At 41.7% G+C, this 17,467-nt stretch overlaps 1 protein-coding gene across 6 annotated transcripts in view; it reads left to right on the top strand.

Annotated features, from left to right (window-relative positions):
• TANC1 (tetratricopeptide repeat, ankyrin repeat and coiled-coil containing 1) overlaps window positions 1-17,467 on the top strand; it is a 134,554-nt gene that overhangs the window by 77,893 nt on the left and 39,194 nt on the right. For 5 of the 6 annotated variants that reach the window (XM_035132073.3, XM_035132091.3, XM_088651758.1 and 2 more), the window contains one exon: window positions 8,552-8,656. The exons of the other annotated variant lie outside the window; for it this stretch is intronic. In XM_035132073.3, the coding sequence (XP_034987964.2) occupies window positions 8,552-8,656 (105 nt within the window). The remainder of the gene's footprint in view (window positions 1-8,551; window positions 8,657-17,467) is intronic. 6 annotated transcript variants of the gene reach the window in all.

Below are 17,467 nucleotides of genomic sequence, written 5' to 3'. Positions count from 1 at the left end.
AGAATGTTATTAATATTTAAAGAAAGCAAACACAAGCCATTTGCTTTAAACCACAGAATGCTATACAAATTCTCCAATAGCTATACAATAGAAATCATTCCATATTTATATGCAAAATATAAGCAGAAACAATAATAATACTGAGTTTGAGTTTCCACTTTGAAAGCTAAGTAACCATCTCGGACTGTGCAGCAAACTACCTAAGCTCCTCCTCTGTTGGATCTTGACCCCTGCTTGGTTTTTGACAACGCATTGGCCTGTGCCTCTCTTGATCCTCTGTTGCTACCTTGAAGCCCAATCCCTGACTGTTCTGAACACCCTTTATACCTGTTTCTGGCCCATTTGGATGTATACCCCATTCTGGTTCTAGATCTGGAGCACCTGGAACCTAAATGAGACCTGACAATTGCTCATGCAACATGTTCTGGGGACGTTCTCCATCAAATGCTAATGGCACGAGTGCTTTGTGCTTCCAAGAGTTGGGAAGCTTTTTCAGGCTAAAGGCTGCATTCTTTCTTGACAGCCATCCAGCGTGAAGCCTGAGAAAAAGGTGGACAGGGTAATGGTTGTGAGTGGGCTACAGTCCACCCATACAACAGTCACAAGTTTCCACACACACATCTACATTCCTCTCCATGGAAACAACCAAGAGGCGTTATTTCAGTTTAAAGAAACATTGCAGCCAGTCTAAAGCACTTGAGAGTGTGAAGCAGAACTAGTGAGAGGTGTGGCCTGGAAAGAGAGGGTGTGGCCAGATAAAGATATCTGAAGGGCTGCATTTGACCCCTAGGTTTAAGATTCCCAACCCTCATTTTGTGCATGGTATTAGATAATAGAAGCAGCCGCAAGGAAAGTACAGTCTTCCAAACTGGATGGTAGCTTCCTGCAATCCAGCCCTGGAGAAAATGTTCACACAATGTATTGTCACATGGAGTTTGACTCTTGAGTCACTGAATTCTAGTGGACAGTGCATGCTGGGTCATATGCCCCAGTATATACACCTGCGGATCTGTTTTCCCTTTGAAGCAGGCCTGCATAGCTTCTGACCCACCTGTCTAGAAGGAAGACATCAGCCAGTTGGTTGATGCGAACACCCTAGGGGTGGGTTTGTTTCTCCTTTCCGCCTTCCCAGATGCTTGAAGTTGAAACACCGAATAAGTCTCTTACGAAATTTCTTCTTCTTAGAATGATGACTAACATACTTTTAAAAAGTGTTGTTTTAAAATAACGCTGTAAAGCCAACTCATGCTTCTGAAAATCTCTTAAACCCAAGATTGAATTGTAGTAATGTTGGTGATGATAGCTCTGCTACTGTGTTTTGACTTAATTACTAAATGAATGGCACTCTTGGGATTTGATGTGGAGAAAAGTACTCTAAAATGTTTCAGAATACAGAACATCTTCAAGTTTTGTCCCAGGAGTACAACTGGGAAATTGCCAGGCATATTGTTCCTGCCACATGTTGAAGGCCTCTCCCCCCCACATAGTCCCTGACTGTTCTTCCTTGTTAATGTTTCTCAGATTCCTCTTTCTTCTACATCAAGTAAAATTAAATTGATGGATGTTTAAAATACACCATCAAACTCAAGGAGCATTCTAACATGTGAAAAAACATGTGGAGTCAGGAAGCTTGTTCAAAGTATGTGAATATTTTAGTTTCTGCAGTCTTTGAAACTCAATAGGAAAACTTAGAGTGCAGAGCTGTGGATCTTGCAGCCACTAATTCTGGTAGATAAAGATGAGTTATGTTCATATTTTCTATTATACGTTATTTACTTGGATGAAGTGATATATCAAGGCAGGTCAGATTTATTTGTTTATACCTGTCATAGACTCAATGTAAAATACAACTGGAATAACAGACCCTCAAATAAACACGGAAATGTTTACATATAGCATGAAACATAATATAAACAAGACATACAAAAGTTTTCATCCAAAGAAACCTTTTTTCTGAGATCACCTGAGCACTTTATCTTGGGGACTAGTATGTTGAGAGCACGAGGGTTACTTTATAGAGCTTCTAAAAAATTGTATAGATCAAAGCAGGTATTATCAATGACCAGCATCACATTACATTTTTGTAAATTGATCCTTCTTCTTCATGTTGGGGGGGGGGAGAGGAGAAGCAATTGTTATGTTTAGACTAGTTAGTGTCTTGCATAAGAAATATGAGGAGGTTGCTTTTTTTAAATAAAGCTGTATTGACTGCTAAGCTGACCCAAAGAATAAAGCTGTTTTATTTTACACCTTGGGGGTGACATTTAAGTTCCTGCAGGAGAAGATTGTTATAATAAAACCTCCATGCACTGTGTGTTTTAAAGCCATAGACAAGAATGTAAGAACACAGTGTTCTGTATAATATGAATTCAGAGTACAGAAGGATTATGGATTATTTAATTTTTAAATCCTCTTTAGTTAATTCCAGCTTGTCTTTTATGTTTTGGATTTGGTTTTTTTTTCCTGAGCTGAACTATGAATATTAAGTACTTATTTATGGAATGCTAGAATAGCAGAGTCTTCTTCAGAAGTTCAAATATCTTGCAACCTTTCCACACGTTGGGGGGGGGGGGAAATAAACTATATCTCCTCCATCCTTCACTGTTCCAGTCGCCTTCCAACCCGCAGAGGGCAAACCTCTGATGTGCAAGATATTAGAACCCTGATTTTATGACTGGCTGTTTTTGAAGACATTCCTTAAATTCTTGAGCCAAACTATAGACTACAGGCTAAAGGGAGCAGGGAGTAACAGATATGGCCAGTCTGATTTAGGAAGGGGTTATTCAGCACGATGCGGCAAATAACTACAATGACAGGTAAAGGACCCCTGGATCGTTAAGTCCAGTCAAAGGTGACTATGGGTTTGCAGCGCTCATCTTGCTTTCAGGCGAGGGAGCCAGCATTTGTCCACATACAGCTTTCCGGGTCATGTGGCTAGCATGACTAAACCACTTCTGGCTCAACGGAACATCGTGACGGAAACCAGAGCGTATGGAAATGCCATTTACCCTCCCGCCACAGTGGTACCAATTCCAAAAGTATTGTCCCATGTAATAAGGAACGAACATTCAGGGGTGGAGGAAGGGAGGGAATAGCAGTCCCTGCTTTACCAGTAAGGGTGCTGCAGCCACCAGGTAATTTTGCTTCCACATTCCAAATAATGATCACCATGCTGCTTGAGCTGCAACAGCCACTGGCTACTAGGCAAAGCACCACAGCTGCAAAACAGGTGGGGGTGGGTAGGTCCTGATTTAGCTAAAATGCCCCTCTGAGAACTTTTGGCCCAGCCACATTCTAACTTGGTCTTGGAATGGAGATCTTAGTGGAACTTGTGAATGAGCCACACAATGAACTGGATGAAGTCCCTGTTGGTTCTGCAGCACCTGTCGGCAGCTTTTGAAACTAATAACTAGTGGTATCCTTCTGGACTGTCTGGGCACAATGGGACTTGGTGAGAGGTTCTGTTTTGTATAGACTTGGTCTTTCCTTTGGAGACACTTTTGAGACGGTGACGCTGGAGGGTCTATTTATTGGCACCATAATATCTGAGCTATAACACCCCACAATATTCCATCTTGTCTCCTGTGCACCTATAAGAAATTGCTGGGAGGAGGGGATTGTCTAGGGATTTTGAAGTGCGGTGCAACCATCAGCACCCAACTTTTACATCTCATTTCATACATATTCAAGAAAGGCAGCCAAGGTCTTGCAATGGTGATTAGAATTGGTAGTGGACTGGATGTGAGCTAGCAAACTGAGACTTAATCAGGGCAAAACAGATGCTTCAGGTGAGCGAGGCTGGATCTAGATGCATAAAAAATGTGATTCAGTTAAACGCCTTGTAAACTCCTGCCCACCTAGCAGTTCGAAAGCACATCAAAGTACAAGTAGATAAATAGGTACCGCTCTGGCAGGAAGGTAAACGGCATTTCCGTGGGCTGCTCTGGTTCGCCTGAAGCGGCTTAGTCATGCTGGTCACATGACCTGGAAGCTGTCTGCGGACTAACGCCGGTTCCCTTGGCCTATAGAGCGAGATAAACGCCGCAACCCCAGAGTCGTCCGCGACTGGACCCTAACGGTCAGGGGTACCTTTCCCTTTTTAAACTTCATACAGGGAAATCCCGTTGGTGAAAAATGGGACTCTACAGCGCCATGTGGTGTCACAGATAAAGTGCTTTATCTTTATGAATGGTGCTAAGTCCCAAGACTACTTTTCCTGGGGATGGGGATACAGTTTGGTTTGGGTATGGTTTCACTGCTTCTGAAGAATTGAGCCCACAACTTGAAAATGCTCCTGGATCCAGCTTTGTTTCTGGATGGCCAGGTGGCCACTGTGACTAGGAGTGCTATTGCCCAACTTAGGCTGGTGGGCCAGCTGCAGCCGTTGTTCACGAAGTGAGACCTAACTGTAATCAAGCATGCCATAGTTGCTTCAAGAATTGGATTACTGTACTGTTAACAGTCTTTACAAGCAGCTGCCTTTAAAAAGTGTTTGGAAACATAAGCTAGTCCAAAATTTGGAAGCAAGAGTTCTAAGAGTTCTTTTTTTCTTTTTTTTAAAAAAAACAACAACCCATATTTTATTAATTCCAAACTTAAACATAAATTACATAATAACAATAATCTGTTTTATATGAAGCATGTGACTCGTTTTTTCTACCTACACTTCCAGTTTATTTCCAAGCTCAGTTCAAAGCCCTGGATATGATCTTTTTAAAGCCATAAACAGCTTGGCACCATGTTACTTACAGCACCGTCCCCCTCCCATAAGTTCCTGTCTGTCCACTTTCCCAGGCTGTGGAACTCCTTGTCCTGTGAAATCAGAACCACCCTCTTCTCTTGTAGCCTTTAGATGTAAACCAAAACATTTTTATTCCCGCAAGCTTGTGTTGTGACTGGTTCCTAAATCTCGCTGCTGAATATTATGCTCCTGATAACCTGCTGTGTTGCTTGGTTTTTACCTGATTTGATCTGGAACATTTTGAATGGGAAAGGCATGATATAAATGTTTTAATAGCAAATACCACACATACTATCAGCAGCAGTAATATCAGCAGTGGACTCTGAGGAAGGGTATAATCTACTGTTAGTTGAATTGTATGGGCTATATCAGGGGTCAGCAAACTTTTTCAGCAGGGGGCCGGTCCACTGTCCCTCAGACCTTGTGGGGGGGCGGAATATATATATATATATATATATATATATATATATATATATATATATATATATATATATATACACACACACACTGTGTGTGTGTGTGTGTGTGTGTGTGTGTGTGTGTGTGTGTATGTGTGTATAAAATGAACGAATTCCTATGCCCCACAAATAACCCAGAGATGCATTTTAAATAAAAGGACACATTCGACTCGTGTAAAAACACCAGGCAGGCCCCACAAATAACCCAGAGTGGATTTTAAATAAAAGGACACATTCTACTCGTGTAAAAACATGTTGATTTCCAGACCGGATTTAGAAGGTGATTGGGCCGCATCCGGCTCCCGGGCCTTAGTTTGGGGTCCCTGGGCTATATAGTATTTGCATATATCTTTATCACTGAACAATTGAACCAGACATTTGGGGTTGGGGTTGGGAAGGAGGGCAGCAGCTTTCGTTTGTGCACATTTTCAACATTTATCATTTCTTGTTCCATTTGTCTTACTTTAACAATAAGTTGCCATGTACCACTGGTAGATTTCTTTCTCCTTTATATTATTATATTACCATCTAGCATTCCTGATCATTGCTAGTTTCTGATGTGGAAGGAATAAGGTGACATTCACAAGGGTGGTTGATTTCTGAATCCAGTGAGCCACAACTAAGGTAGTATAATAAGAATGGCAAGGTAGCCTTAATAAATTTATCCACTTCTGTCTTAAACCCAGTTTGGTTTTACATTCCTCAAATGTTATTGGGAGTATTATGCCTTTGTATACCTAAAATGGTTAAAGGGCACTTTGTGATTTATAGTAATTAGCTATATGTATAAGCTCTCCTATCCCACCCCCTCTGTTTATACATACACACATTTATAATGTGCTTCATAAAACCCTTTGGCTTCCATTTTATCTTTTGTCTTATAATTCCACACAGATCTGTAAGACGTCATTTGCCATATAAAGATAAGCTGTGCTCTCCAAACTTTGCCAACTGAAATTTTTTATTACTACGGTTTACTGGAAAGTGGGGTGTCTTTATTATTTCAAGAGCAATCTAAACCACAAGTTACACCAGCTGGATGAGAGAGAATTATTTTGGCACAGTTAAGAGCTATGGGAACCTAATGAATGAACGGAGTCTGGGCAAAATGGAAGCAAGCATGCTAGGGCAGGGCTGTTGCAGACAAATACCTGAATGAGGCTGGAACCCTACAAGAGTCCCATCCTATGTTTCTTTTTGTATACTTCTGTGGCTTTGCGCTTAGGGGTGTTGCTGTGTGGTAATGAGATCATTTGTTACAGTTCTGCTACCTCTCCTTTCCCCATCTAAAATTACTGATTTGGTTCTGGTTTCTTTAAATATGTATATTATTGCTTATAATAAAATGATAACAACCAATCAGTTATGGAGTGTGGTGGTTCAGTTTTACATTTAAAGTGCCGTTCAATGCAGAATCCGTAGAAATAAGAGGGAGGGGGAAGAGATCTGCCTATGGTCCACCCTCATCCCCATTTAAAATTATTTTTGCCAGCAGTTCCTCTGAAAGCGTAAGCTTGGATTTGTGGAGGCTGCATTTTGTTCCCAGTTGTGCTGCCCTTTCCCACTGAATTACCAGTGCCTTCTGTGGCCTTCAGTGAGCCACTATTGTGGTATGTGCATCCTTCCTTTTCAGATAGCCCAACCATTAGGCAACCACCTAGGGCAGAAAATTTAGAATCTGGCTATTCCCCTCTGTGGGTGTTGTGTGGCCTGTCCTGGGTCCCCTAAACTATCCTGCTGTCTCAATTGCAGTGGAGATCCTGGTTCAGTTTGTGGTTCAGTAGGAATGGGGAACAGTTGCCATTTTGTCCCTGCCTCGGGCAGCACAATATCTAAGTCAGGCCCTGTTTCCTTAGACGACTTCGTAGCTCTCCATGGAAAAATGCTTATTTCCGTCACACACATAGAAATGTGTGTGCATGCTGTGTAGCTGTATTGAACTATATTAGCTGTATGGAACCATCAGTATCATACTGATATCCAGAGCCTCTTCCTATGGGTTCTTCATGCAAGTCTGCTAGCAACTGTGGGGTAGATCTTCTTAGCAGCATGCTTAGAGGGTTTTATGTTTGTGAAGGAGTATGACAGAGACCTGTGATGTGACGATGGCAACCCAGTTTGTTGCTTATGTCTATGGTTGTGTTTTTTTTAAAAAAAGCAAACACATGGTGCTGTAGAGGAATTTTCAGTGTTAAAATGTCAAAATTGGTGCGTAGTGGTAGAGATGCCATGGATTTTGGGTGAGGGGTTGTAGTTGCGTTGGCTCATATTTCTAATGGTTTTTGTTTCCTTGTCATCTCTGCTACTGGGAGTGAATAGAACTGTGATACATTAAGACTGGTATTCGCCCTGATGTCAACCCAGCAAAGCAGAACCCTAGGATTCTGCAATTTCTGTTTCTCAGTCTAAAGCAATTTCTGTTTCTCTAACGAACCTTTAGATGGCAGTATTGTTCTCATTGTGGGGGGTGTTTTAGTGACTAGAAATTGTGTTGTGCATTTAATGTTTCCTGCAATTGCATTCAGCAAAGCACACAGCTATCAATAATTTAAATAGTAGAATGAAAGTACTAAATTCATTCTCCTACATTTGATGAACTCCTTTGATGAACAATTACTCCAACCTCAAAAGTGAACGATGCACTTATAAATTACATAGTATGTTTGATTTTAGCTATCAGTTAGCAAAACCTCTCCCTGTTTATTATTATTATTATTATTATTATTATTATTATTACTGAAAATACCGAGGAGCTAGCAGCTGAGCAGATATTTCTCTCCTTTCTTCCTCCCGCCCTGCCCACCGTCTTACAATCAACGTTGTGCGTCATTCGCTTGGGTAAAAATACTGTACTCAGTAATATAAAGCTGCTGGACTGGAGTATTTAGAGTGTTAATGTTGCAAGCTGTCCGCTTTGTAATCCTTGCCTCCCAGCTTCAAAGATTATACTAGTAAACAGGGTTATCTTCGAATTGAAGCAGAAAAACAGAGGCTCTGCCTAGAGAGGCCAACTCCAGAGCTGTGTGAATTTTGACCATGTCAAAGTCACCCTCTTTACATATGCTGGAGGCTGATTCAAGAGCACCGCGGCAAGGAAACTGCTTTTGTTCCACAGCACAGTTTACATTCCAAAAAGTGAGCCTGACTAAAGCTTGCTGTTGCTGCTTTTCCCCCCTGACAACAGACAGCGAGAGTGGAAGTACGAGAGTTCACTGTCTTTATTATAGCATGTGTTGTGTGTGTATTGTCTCTGTCTGCAACGTGCATTTCTGCTTTTGGAGTTGTTCTGGTCCTCTGTAATTTGTGTTCTGTGTGGGGAAAAAGGCAAGTTTGAGATCTTTCCGCATTTCAGGTCCCATCAGGAAGCCCAAGTATGTAGAAAGTCCCCGGATACCAGGAGATGCAGTCGCCGTACCAATGAGGAAAGTGTTGGAGCCGACAGATCCCAACCAGAATGGTAAGCATGTGTGTTCGGAGTGCTTTCCTTTCGACTTAATGACTGGACTTTGACTTGAAAGCGAAGCGGCTACAAAAACAAGTAAGAACCCGAGTAGTGCAGTACTTGGCTTTGCAGATCTTGTGATAGGCTTGTTATGTGCCATGTCTAGCAGTCTAAAATTCTTGAACCACAGTCTTCAAGCAAAATTAAGTGTGAGAGTTGTGGGTCACTTTTAATGTGAGAGGCCTGTTTGAATTCTGTTTCTGGACTTGCTTTCAAGTTTTAACAACGGAGTGTGTTATGCTGGTGCCATGTTGAAGTGCTGTGTCTTGCCACTGCCGTTAAATTGCTTGCTAAATCAGACAGCAATAACAATAGATGACTGTGTTGGCAAAGCTGGTAGCATCCCGACCCTGGAGTTAATTGGTATTCTTGAAAAGTTCCTAGTTCATTAAATTTGACTACCACATAACAAAGTGCAGTTTCAGAGAATGTCAGGGCAAAATGACAATCGACATGCTGTGTAAGTATTTGTATAATAATGAGGATTTCATATTCACTCTGATGTTTTAGATTTACAGCCTAATTGACACCAACAGAAACAACCTATAACATCAAGTTAAATTGGATATTCCCTTGTTTTTCTTGTGCTTTGAATTTAAGACCTGAGTTCTCACCATCTCTTCTTACTGGAGGTGCAGAAAGTTTCTAGGAATATTCCTTCCTGGCACCTTTCTCACATTTTTGTGTATATCTTGAATCAGATATACACAAAAGTGTATGGCGCTATTTCTTCTACAGGCCAGTCTAACATCTGTAGCTTAAATTCTGTGTCTTTCTGCAGTTTTATGTCCCCCTCCTCAAATTTCAGAGCAACAAGTTCAAGTATGTTCCATCTCTCATCATAGCTGCCAAGTTATCCCTTTTTTTAAGGGATGTCCCTTATGCTGAATAGGCTTCCTCGTGAGAAAAGGGAAAACTTGGCAGCTATGTCTCTCGTAGGTTTCAAATTGAAGGAGCTGAACACTTATGCATGTTGTATGGATGGTTTCTTCCTCCAACATTTTATTTTCACTCAGTTATTTTCTTCAGACATGTGCGTACTAGTCATGATGGACTGACAGTCAAATATTGCTACAGTTATGTGGTTTAATAGGGAAGCCCCCTTTTTGTGGTGGAAAGGTTGTATTTTGTACCTGTATAGGGGTGCTTTATACATCCATCACCTCTCATGACCCAATGATTAGTAACTCTCTCGTCAGCAAAGTGGATCTAGATTTTTCTGAGCTAGAGAGGTTATAAATCCTGAGATACTGATCATTGTTCACTGGTTTGGGTGGCTTAAGTCTCCATCCTCTTACTCCCATATGGCGGCAAATTTTACTGCCGTTTTGCCATTAGCCTGCACATACTATATCGGTGCAATGATTAAAACAATAACATCAGAGATGGTAAAGAAACTGATTGTCTAACGTTTTATGCTTTTTCTGACTAAAGGAGACTTGCCACCAGTGTCCTAAATATAATCATAAAATACTGTAAATGACATTTCTAGGTATGGAGTTAATGTGGATAAATAGTTCTTGTTTGGCTACAGAACTGATCATTCCACAGTAATCAACATTCTCAGAAGGAAAGGAGTAGACTATTTCTAATTTTTAAGGAAGATCCTTACTGAATATCCATATTCAATCCAATATACTGAATCCTCAAGCAAACCGATGAGATGGCAGATGTATCAATAAGTGGTATTTTTTGGCACAGAAGCAACCATTTGTATGGATGCTGTGGCATGTCGCAGACAAGCAGCAACGCCACAGCTTACTCCTTCATGGCATACATCAAATTTCAAAGGTGATGTAATGTGCACACAAGTTCTTTCCAGGCATTCCTTTCACAGGTTCCTTACCTTCATTTGCAGAAGAGACCTCTCTAAAGGGGACCTTTCTGCAAGCACATAGGTTCTCCCGATCGGGGGAAAGCCCATGTCCGTATTGCAGGCTTCCCTTGAGAGATGTTCCCCACCCACTGTGAAAGATAAACAGAGTGACAGGCACAAGAGATTCCATGTACAAATGTCAGCCAGGCAGGCAATTGAGTGCTACTTTGACAGCATCCTTTGCTGTACCTGAGGGCAGTAGGAGCCAGGTTAGGCGGGACATTTATTGCCTACAGCAGGTGCCTCACTCTGCCTTATGGTAAGTCCAGCGCTGCCTGGTGGGGGCAGGATCTGCAGCCACTATCCCACTTCCTCCTCCTCCTTCCTCCTCCCTCCTCCTCCTCGTAATTACAATTGTGTGAAGAGGCTGGAAGAGGCTACAGTATCCTCTTAATGAGGTAGAATATGTACTCAAGGCCCTTCTGTCTGCTACCAAACCCAACATTTTATTTTCCCTTTCCACAGAGGCCAATAAAGGCAAAAAGACTGTCGTGCCATGTGCATCTGTCAAGAAAAGTGTCACCCTGGTTTCTCATTGTTGGCAGGCTATGTTCTCTGTGTTTGCTATATCAGAGTGTGAGGTTCAAATGGCTGTCTCTGTAGGCTGAGTGTGGTTGTGTAGGAGTGAATAGAAACATTGGCTTAAAAAGTCGCTTCTTTTTAAAAAAGTGGAGCAGCTTTGGCTTCCTTTGGTCTCTAAATGACATGATTGTTTTCTTGCAGGAGCAAGAAGTGAAATGTGTGGATTTCTCTTTTAAACTGTTCAACTTTTTATCTGTATTTTTAATAATACAACAGGAACATGGAACGGATACCCTGCAGTAAAAGATAACTAGAAAGATGTGGCAGTGATCACAAATAGATGACTAGCAACGGGGGGAGGGGGGGAATTTCTCCCAGCACATCATTGATACCACACATTAAGAGTTTCTATGTTTCTGCCACAAGAAAGTAGATTTTTCTGACTTCCAGGTTAGGTAAATATTAATATTTATACTGAGAACCAAATTGATGTTTAGTGGTTTCGTGGTTCATTCATACTGTACCTCTTTTCTTAGCTGTATTGGGAGGGGGGACATGTGGCTCTTCAAATTGTTGGCATCCTTGCACATCGTGGTCATCTTGCATTGGATACAGTGATGGGAGAGCCAGATGTCAAAAAAGCTGGGAGAATTCCTACTTCTATAACGCAAAATCCTTCCAGAAGGGAGTCTGTTGATGGCCATATCTGTAATCACATGGATAACTGCAGTGCGCTCTACTTGGGGCTACCTTCGAAGGTGACTCGGAAACTACAACTAATCCAGAATGCGGCAGCTAGACTGGTGACTGGGAGTGGCCACTGGGACTATAGTAACACCGGTCCTGAAAGATCTTCACTAGCTCCCAGTATGTTTCCAAGCACAATTCAAAGTGTTGCTGCTGCCCTTTAAAGCCCTAAACAGCATCGGCCCAATATACCTGAAGGAGCGTCTCCACCTCCATCATTCAGCCCAGTCTCTAAGGTCCTCTGAGGGGCTTCTGGCGGTTCCCTCACTGCGAGAAGTAAAGTTACAGGGAACCAAGCAGAGAGGGCCTTCTTGGTGGTGGTGGCGTCCGCCATGTGGAATGCTCTCCCATCAGATGTCAAGGAGATAAAGAACTACACAACTTTTAGAAGACATCTGAAAGCAGCCCTGTATTGGGAAGTTTTTTATGTCTGACATTTTATTATGTTTTTATATGTATTGGAAGCCACCCATAGTGGCTGGGAAAACCCAGCCAGATGGACAAGGTAACAACAACAACAACAACAACAACAACAACAACAACAACAACAACAACAACAACAACTTACTTATTACATTTATCTACTACCTTCATCTTCCAAGGAGTTCAAGGTGGTGTACGTGGTTCTCCTCCTCCCCATTTCATCCTCACAACAACCCTGTGAATTTCGTGGCTGAGTGGGGATCCGAACCCTGGTCTCCCAAAGTCATAGTCCAACACTCTTAACCATTACGCTGCACTGGCTTTCATAATTCAGCACCTTGTCTTCATATGTGTGTGTAGGGAAAGTTGGGACTCCTCACTTGGGCAAGTGGGTATTGTGTGAACTCTTCAACTACTCCACTAATGTATCTGAAGGCATTAAATCACATTGTTTTCAATTGTTTATATAGAAATCTCCAGCATAAATGTTGAATTTGACTCTTAATGTGGTGACAGCATCTGTTTCATGTTTTGAGCTCGGTTTAAGATAATCACTTGTGTGTATTGAACATTTTTTTAACTCAATAAGTTTACTTTTTTAAAAAGTGCTCTTTAGTTGTTTACTACTGTTGGCTTTGAAAGCAATTTCTTGGACCTCTCTGCTTAGTTGATGGCAGAATTCCCAAAGGGTTAGTGCTCTTGGAAAGTAACAAACAGAACTGTAGTTTCTGTTCTTCCTCATCCTATGGAAGTATCAGTTTCGTATTTAGTGAGGATTCCTATATGTGTATTTTGAATATCTGAAATTTCAAATATTTAAAAGGCTTCAGTTCCAACATCCTCTGTACATTAATTTTGTTCAATAGTCTAACCTAATAATTCCCAAACGGAAGCTTAGGTTTTGGGTGTGGATTGTAGTCTGGTGAAGTAGTTTGCTGTTAGTACTTACAGGGAGAAATGAGAAACATGGATGAACATCAGCTCAGGGCTACAAGGAACTCCTTAGCTGCTCAGCTGCCATGTCCTTTTTGTCTCTGGAATTAGGCTTATCATAGTATTAAGCAGTGCTTTTTTCTGGGGGGGGGGGACACAGGGCCGGTCAGGGATAGTTCAGTTGGTAGAGCATGAGACACTCAAATCTCAGGGTTGTGGGTTCGAGCCCCACATTGGTCAAAAGATTCCTGCATTGCAGGGCGTTGGATTTAGAAGACCCCCATTCCAACTCTACAATTGTATTATTCTATGAAGGCAAATCATACATCTAAACATTATAAAGGCTCACGCAATTGCCCTTGCCTACCATAAACATGCTTGTGGTTCCCAAACAAATGCAAATACGCTTCCACTTGCCCCCTCACAGCCTCCTCCTAAACAAGATCTCTGGAGAATTATAACATTACCTAGCGCAAACCCAGAATGCTTTACAGCAACAATCTTGCTTTTCATGTGGATTCAGAATCCCCCCCCACCCCGGAATTAGATAAGGCTTTCTCCAGGTAAACGTCTGTAGTATTGTAGTTTGTGTGTGTGTAGAATAGGAATACTGCACTCGACTGTTTCATCTGTAGCAGAAACCCTTGAATCCATCTTCCCAACGTTGGGAAACATCCATTTAGAGTGACGCTTTTGAATCGAAGCATCTTGATTATAAAATGATTTTTTTGTGGATCATTTGACAGCTGCTCTTACAGCTAAGACTGTAGATAGCACCCTCCCCTTTTTACTAGCGTTTTTACCATCACAAAGAAAGGGAAAGTGCCTGTTTGTTCAGTTTATGACTGACAGTTTTATAGAAGTCCAGAGAGATATCTTTCCGCTCCTGGTGGTACTAAACACGTTACCAAAACGAGGGTTGCCAATTCTATGTGTGTGTATAGATATAGATGCTGTTTTATTTTTTCAATAGTAATAGACTGCTTAATCATAAACATTTGTAAAACAAATACAAAAACCAACAATTAAAAAATAAGTTATTTCAAATGCAATTTAAAACTGCCGGAAATGACAGAGTAACTTGAAGTAAAATGTGACTAGATCACCAGCCCAGGAACGCTTGGGGAAATAAAAGTTTTTAGCATGACGACACATGTCTGATGTCAGCTGAGAGGAAATTCCACAAGTGGGTGCCACAACACTAAAGGCCCTGCTCTGTGCCATTGCAGGTTATGTAGTTTCACATAAATATTTCATAGAATCATAGAATTGTAGAGTTGGATGGGACTCCTATAGTCATCTAGTCCAACTCCCTGAACTGGGGTGAGGGAAGGAAAAGAGCTCGGATATGGAAATTCTGACAAACTAGTTGTGGTGTCTTCAATTACTCAAGTTGAATAAAATGCCCTAGCTCTTGAGTCTTTATTTACAAATAGACCAAAGTTATAGCAGTGTAAAAATGAGCTACCAGTTCACCTCATCCCCTGTGTGTAATTAATAATGGATAACTGCAGTGCGCTCTACGATCGCCATTTTAGGTGAACCCAAGCTTAATGTCATTACTGCAGAGCTAAAAGTGCATATGGAAATTAAATTTCAGGTATCATATTCAGATTCTCTCTCTCTCTCTCTCTCTCTCTCTCACACACACAGCGCTCCTGTTCAGATATTCTTGAAGACAAGCGGATGAGAATTTGCTAAGAGTAATGTAGTGCCAGCTACCGCTATTTGTATGAACCAAATAATTTAATAGAGAAATGATACTTGAATGATAGTTCCCTTGCAAATATCCCCTATCACAGTCACATTTAAGGAATGGCAGATTACTTTCTTTTAAGGATTAGATTAAAAGCCCCTTCATGGATCAATGCCTTGTCGTGGCGAAGGGGCTTGAATAACTCAGAGAAGCTATGAGCTATGCCATGCAGGGCCACCCAAGATGGACAGGTCATAGTGGAGAGTTTTTGACTAAACGTGATCCACCTGGAGAAGGAACTGGCAAGCCACTCCAGTATCCCTGCCAAGAAAACTCCATGGACAAAGACAACAGGCATATAAAAGTTATGACGCTGGAAGATGAGCCCCTCAGGTCGGAAGGCGTCCAACATGCTACTGAGGAAGAGCGGAGGACAAGTACAAGTAGATTCAGAGCTGATGAAGCGGCTGGGCCAAAGCCGAAAGGACGCTCAGTTGCGGATATGCCTGGAAGCGAAAGGAAAGTCCGATGCTGTAAAGAAAAATATTGCATAGGAACCTGGAATGTAAGAACCATGAGTGGAGGTAAGCTGGATGTGGTCAAAAATGAGATGACAAGAATAAATATCGACATCCTGGGCATCAGTGAACTAAAATGGAAGGGAATGGGTGAATTCAGTTCGGGTGACTATCATATCTACTACTGTGGGCAAGAATCCGGTAGAAGAAATGGAGTGGCCCTCATAGTCAACAAAAGAGTGGCAAAAGCTGTGATGGGATGCAATCTCAAAAATGACAGAATGATCTCGATACGAATCCAAGGCAGACCTTTTAACATCACAGTAATCCAAGTTTATGCACCAACTACCGGTGCTGAAGAAAGTGAAATTGACCAATTCTATGAAGACCTACAACACCTTCTAGAAATGACACCAAAGAAGGATGTTCTTCTCATTACAGGGGATTGGAATGCTAAAGTAGGGAATCAAGAGATAAAAGGAACAACTGGCAAGTTTGGCCTTGGAGTTCAAAATGAAGCAGGGCAAAGGCTAATAGAGTTCTGTCAAGAGAACAAGCTGGTCATCACAAACACTCTCTTCCAACAACACAAGAGACGACTCTACACATGGATATCACCAAATGGGCAGCATCGAAATCAGATTGATTATATTCTCTGCAGCCAAAGATGGAGAAGCTCTATACAGTCAGCAAAAACAAGACCTGGAGCTGACTGTAACTCAGATCATCAGCTTCTTATAGCAAAATTCCAGCTTAAACTGAAGAAAGTAGGAAAAACCACTGGGCCAGTAAGATACAATCTGAATCAAATCCCTTATGAATACACAGTGGAAGTGAGGAACAGGTTTAAGGATTTAGATTTGGTGGACAGAGTGCCTGAAGAACTATGGATGGAGGCTCGTAACATTATACAGGAGGCAGCAACGAAAACCATCCCAAGGAAAAGGAAATGCAAGAAAGCAAAATGGCTGTCCAACGAGGCCTTACAAATAGCGGAGGAGAGGAGGCAAGCAAAATGCAAGGGAGATAGGGAAAGATACAGGAAACTGAATGCAGATTTCCAAAAAACAGCAAGGAGAGACAAGAGGGTCTTCTTAAATGAGCAATGCAAAGAAATAGAGGAAAACAATAGAATGGGGAAAACCAGAGATCTGTTCAAGAAAATTGGAGATATGAAAGGAACATTTCGTACAAAGATTACCATAATCAAGGACAAAAGTGGTAAGGACCTAACAGAAGCAGAAGACATCAAGAAGAGGTGGCAAGAATACACAGAGGAATTATACCAGAAAGATATGGAGGTCTCGTACACCCCAGGTAGTGTGGTTGCTGACCTTGAGCCAGACATCTTGGAGAGTGAAGTCAAATGGGCCTTAGAAAGCACTGCTAATAACAAGGCCAGTGGAAGTGATGATATTCCAGCTGAACTATTTAAAATTTTAAAAGATGATGCTGTTAAGGTGCTACACCCAATATGCCAGCAAGTTTGGAAAACTCAGCAATGGCCAGAGGATTGGAGAAGATCAGTCTACATCCCAATTCCAAAGAAGGGCAGTGCCAAAGAATGCTCCAACTACCGCACAATTGCCCTCATTTCACACGCTAGCAAGGTTATGCTTAAAATTCTACAAGGCAGGCTTAGGCAGTATGTGGACCGAGAACTCCCAGAAGTGCAAGCTGGATTTCGAAGGGGCAGAGGAACCAAATAGCAAACATGCGCTGGATTATGGAGAAAGCTAGAGAGTTCCAGAAAAACGTCTACTTCTGCTTCATTGACTATGCAAAAGCCTTTGACTGTGTCGACCACAGCAAACTATGGCAAGTTCTTAAAGAAATGGGAGTGCCTGATCACCTCATCTGTCTCCTGAGAAATCTCTATGTGGGACAAGAAGCTACAGTTAGAACTGGATATGGAACAACGGATTGGTTCAAAATTGGGAAAGGAGTACGACAAGGTTGTATATTGTCTCCCTGCTTATTTAACTTATATGCAGAATTCATCATGCGAAAGGCTGGACTAGATGAATCCCAAGCAGGAATTAAGATTGCCG

This window comes from Zootoca vivipara, chromosome 1, assembly GCF_965207765.1.
Source record: "Zootoca vivipara chromosome 1, rZooViv2.hap1.1, whole genome shotgun sequence".
Taxonomy (NCBI): domain Eukaryota; kingdom Metazoa; phylum Chordata; class Lepidosauria; order Squamata; family Lacertidae; genus Zootoca; species Zootoca vivipara.
This window is presented reverse-complemented; position numbering and strand designations above follow the sequence as displayed.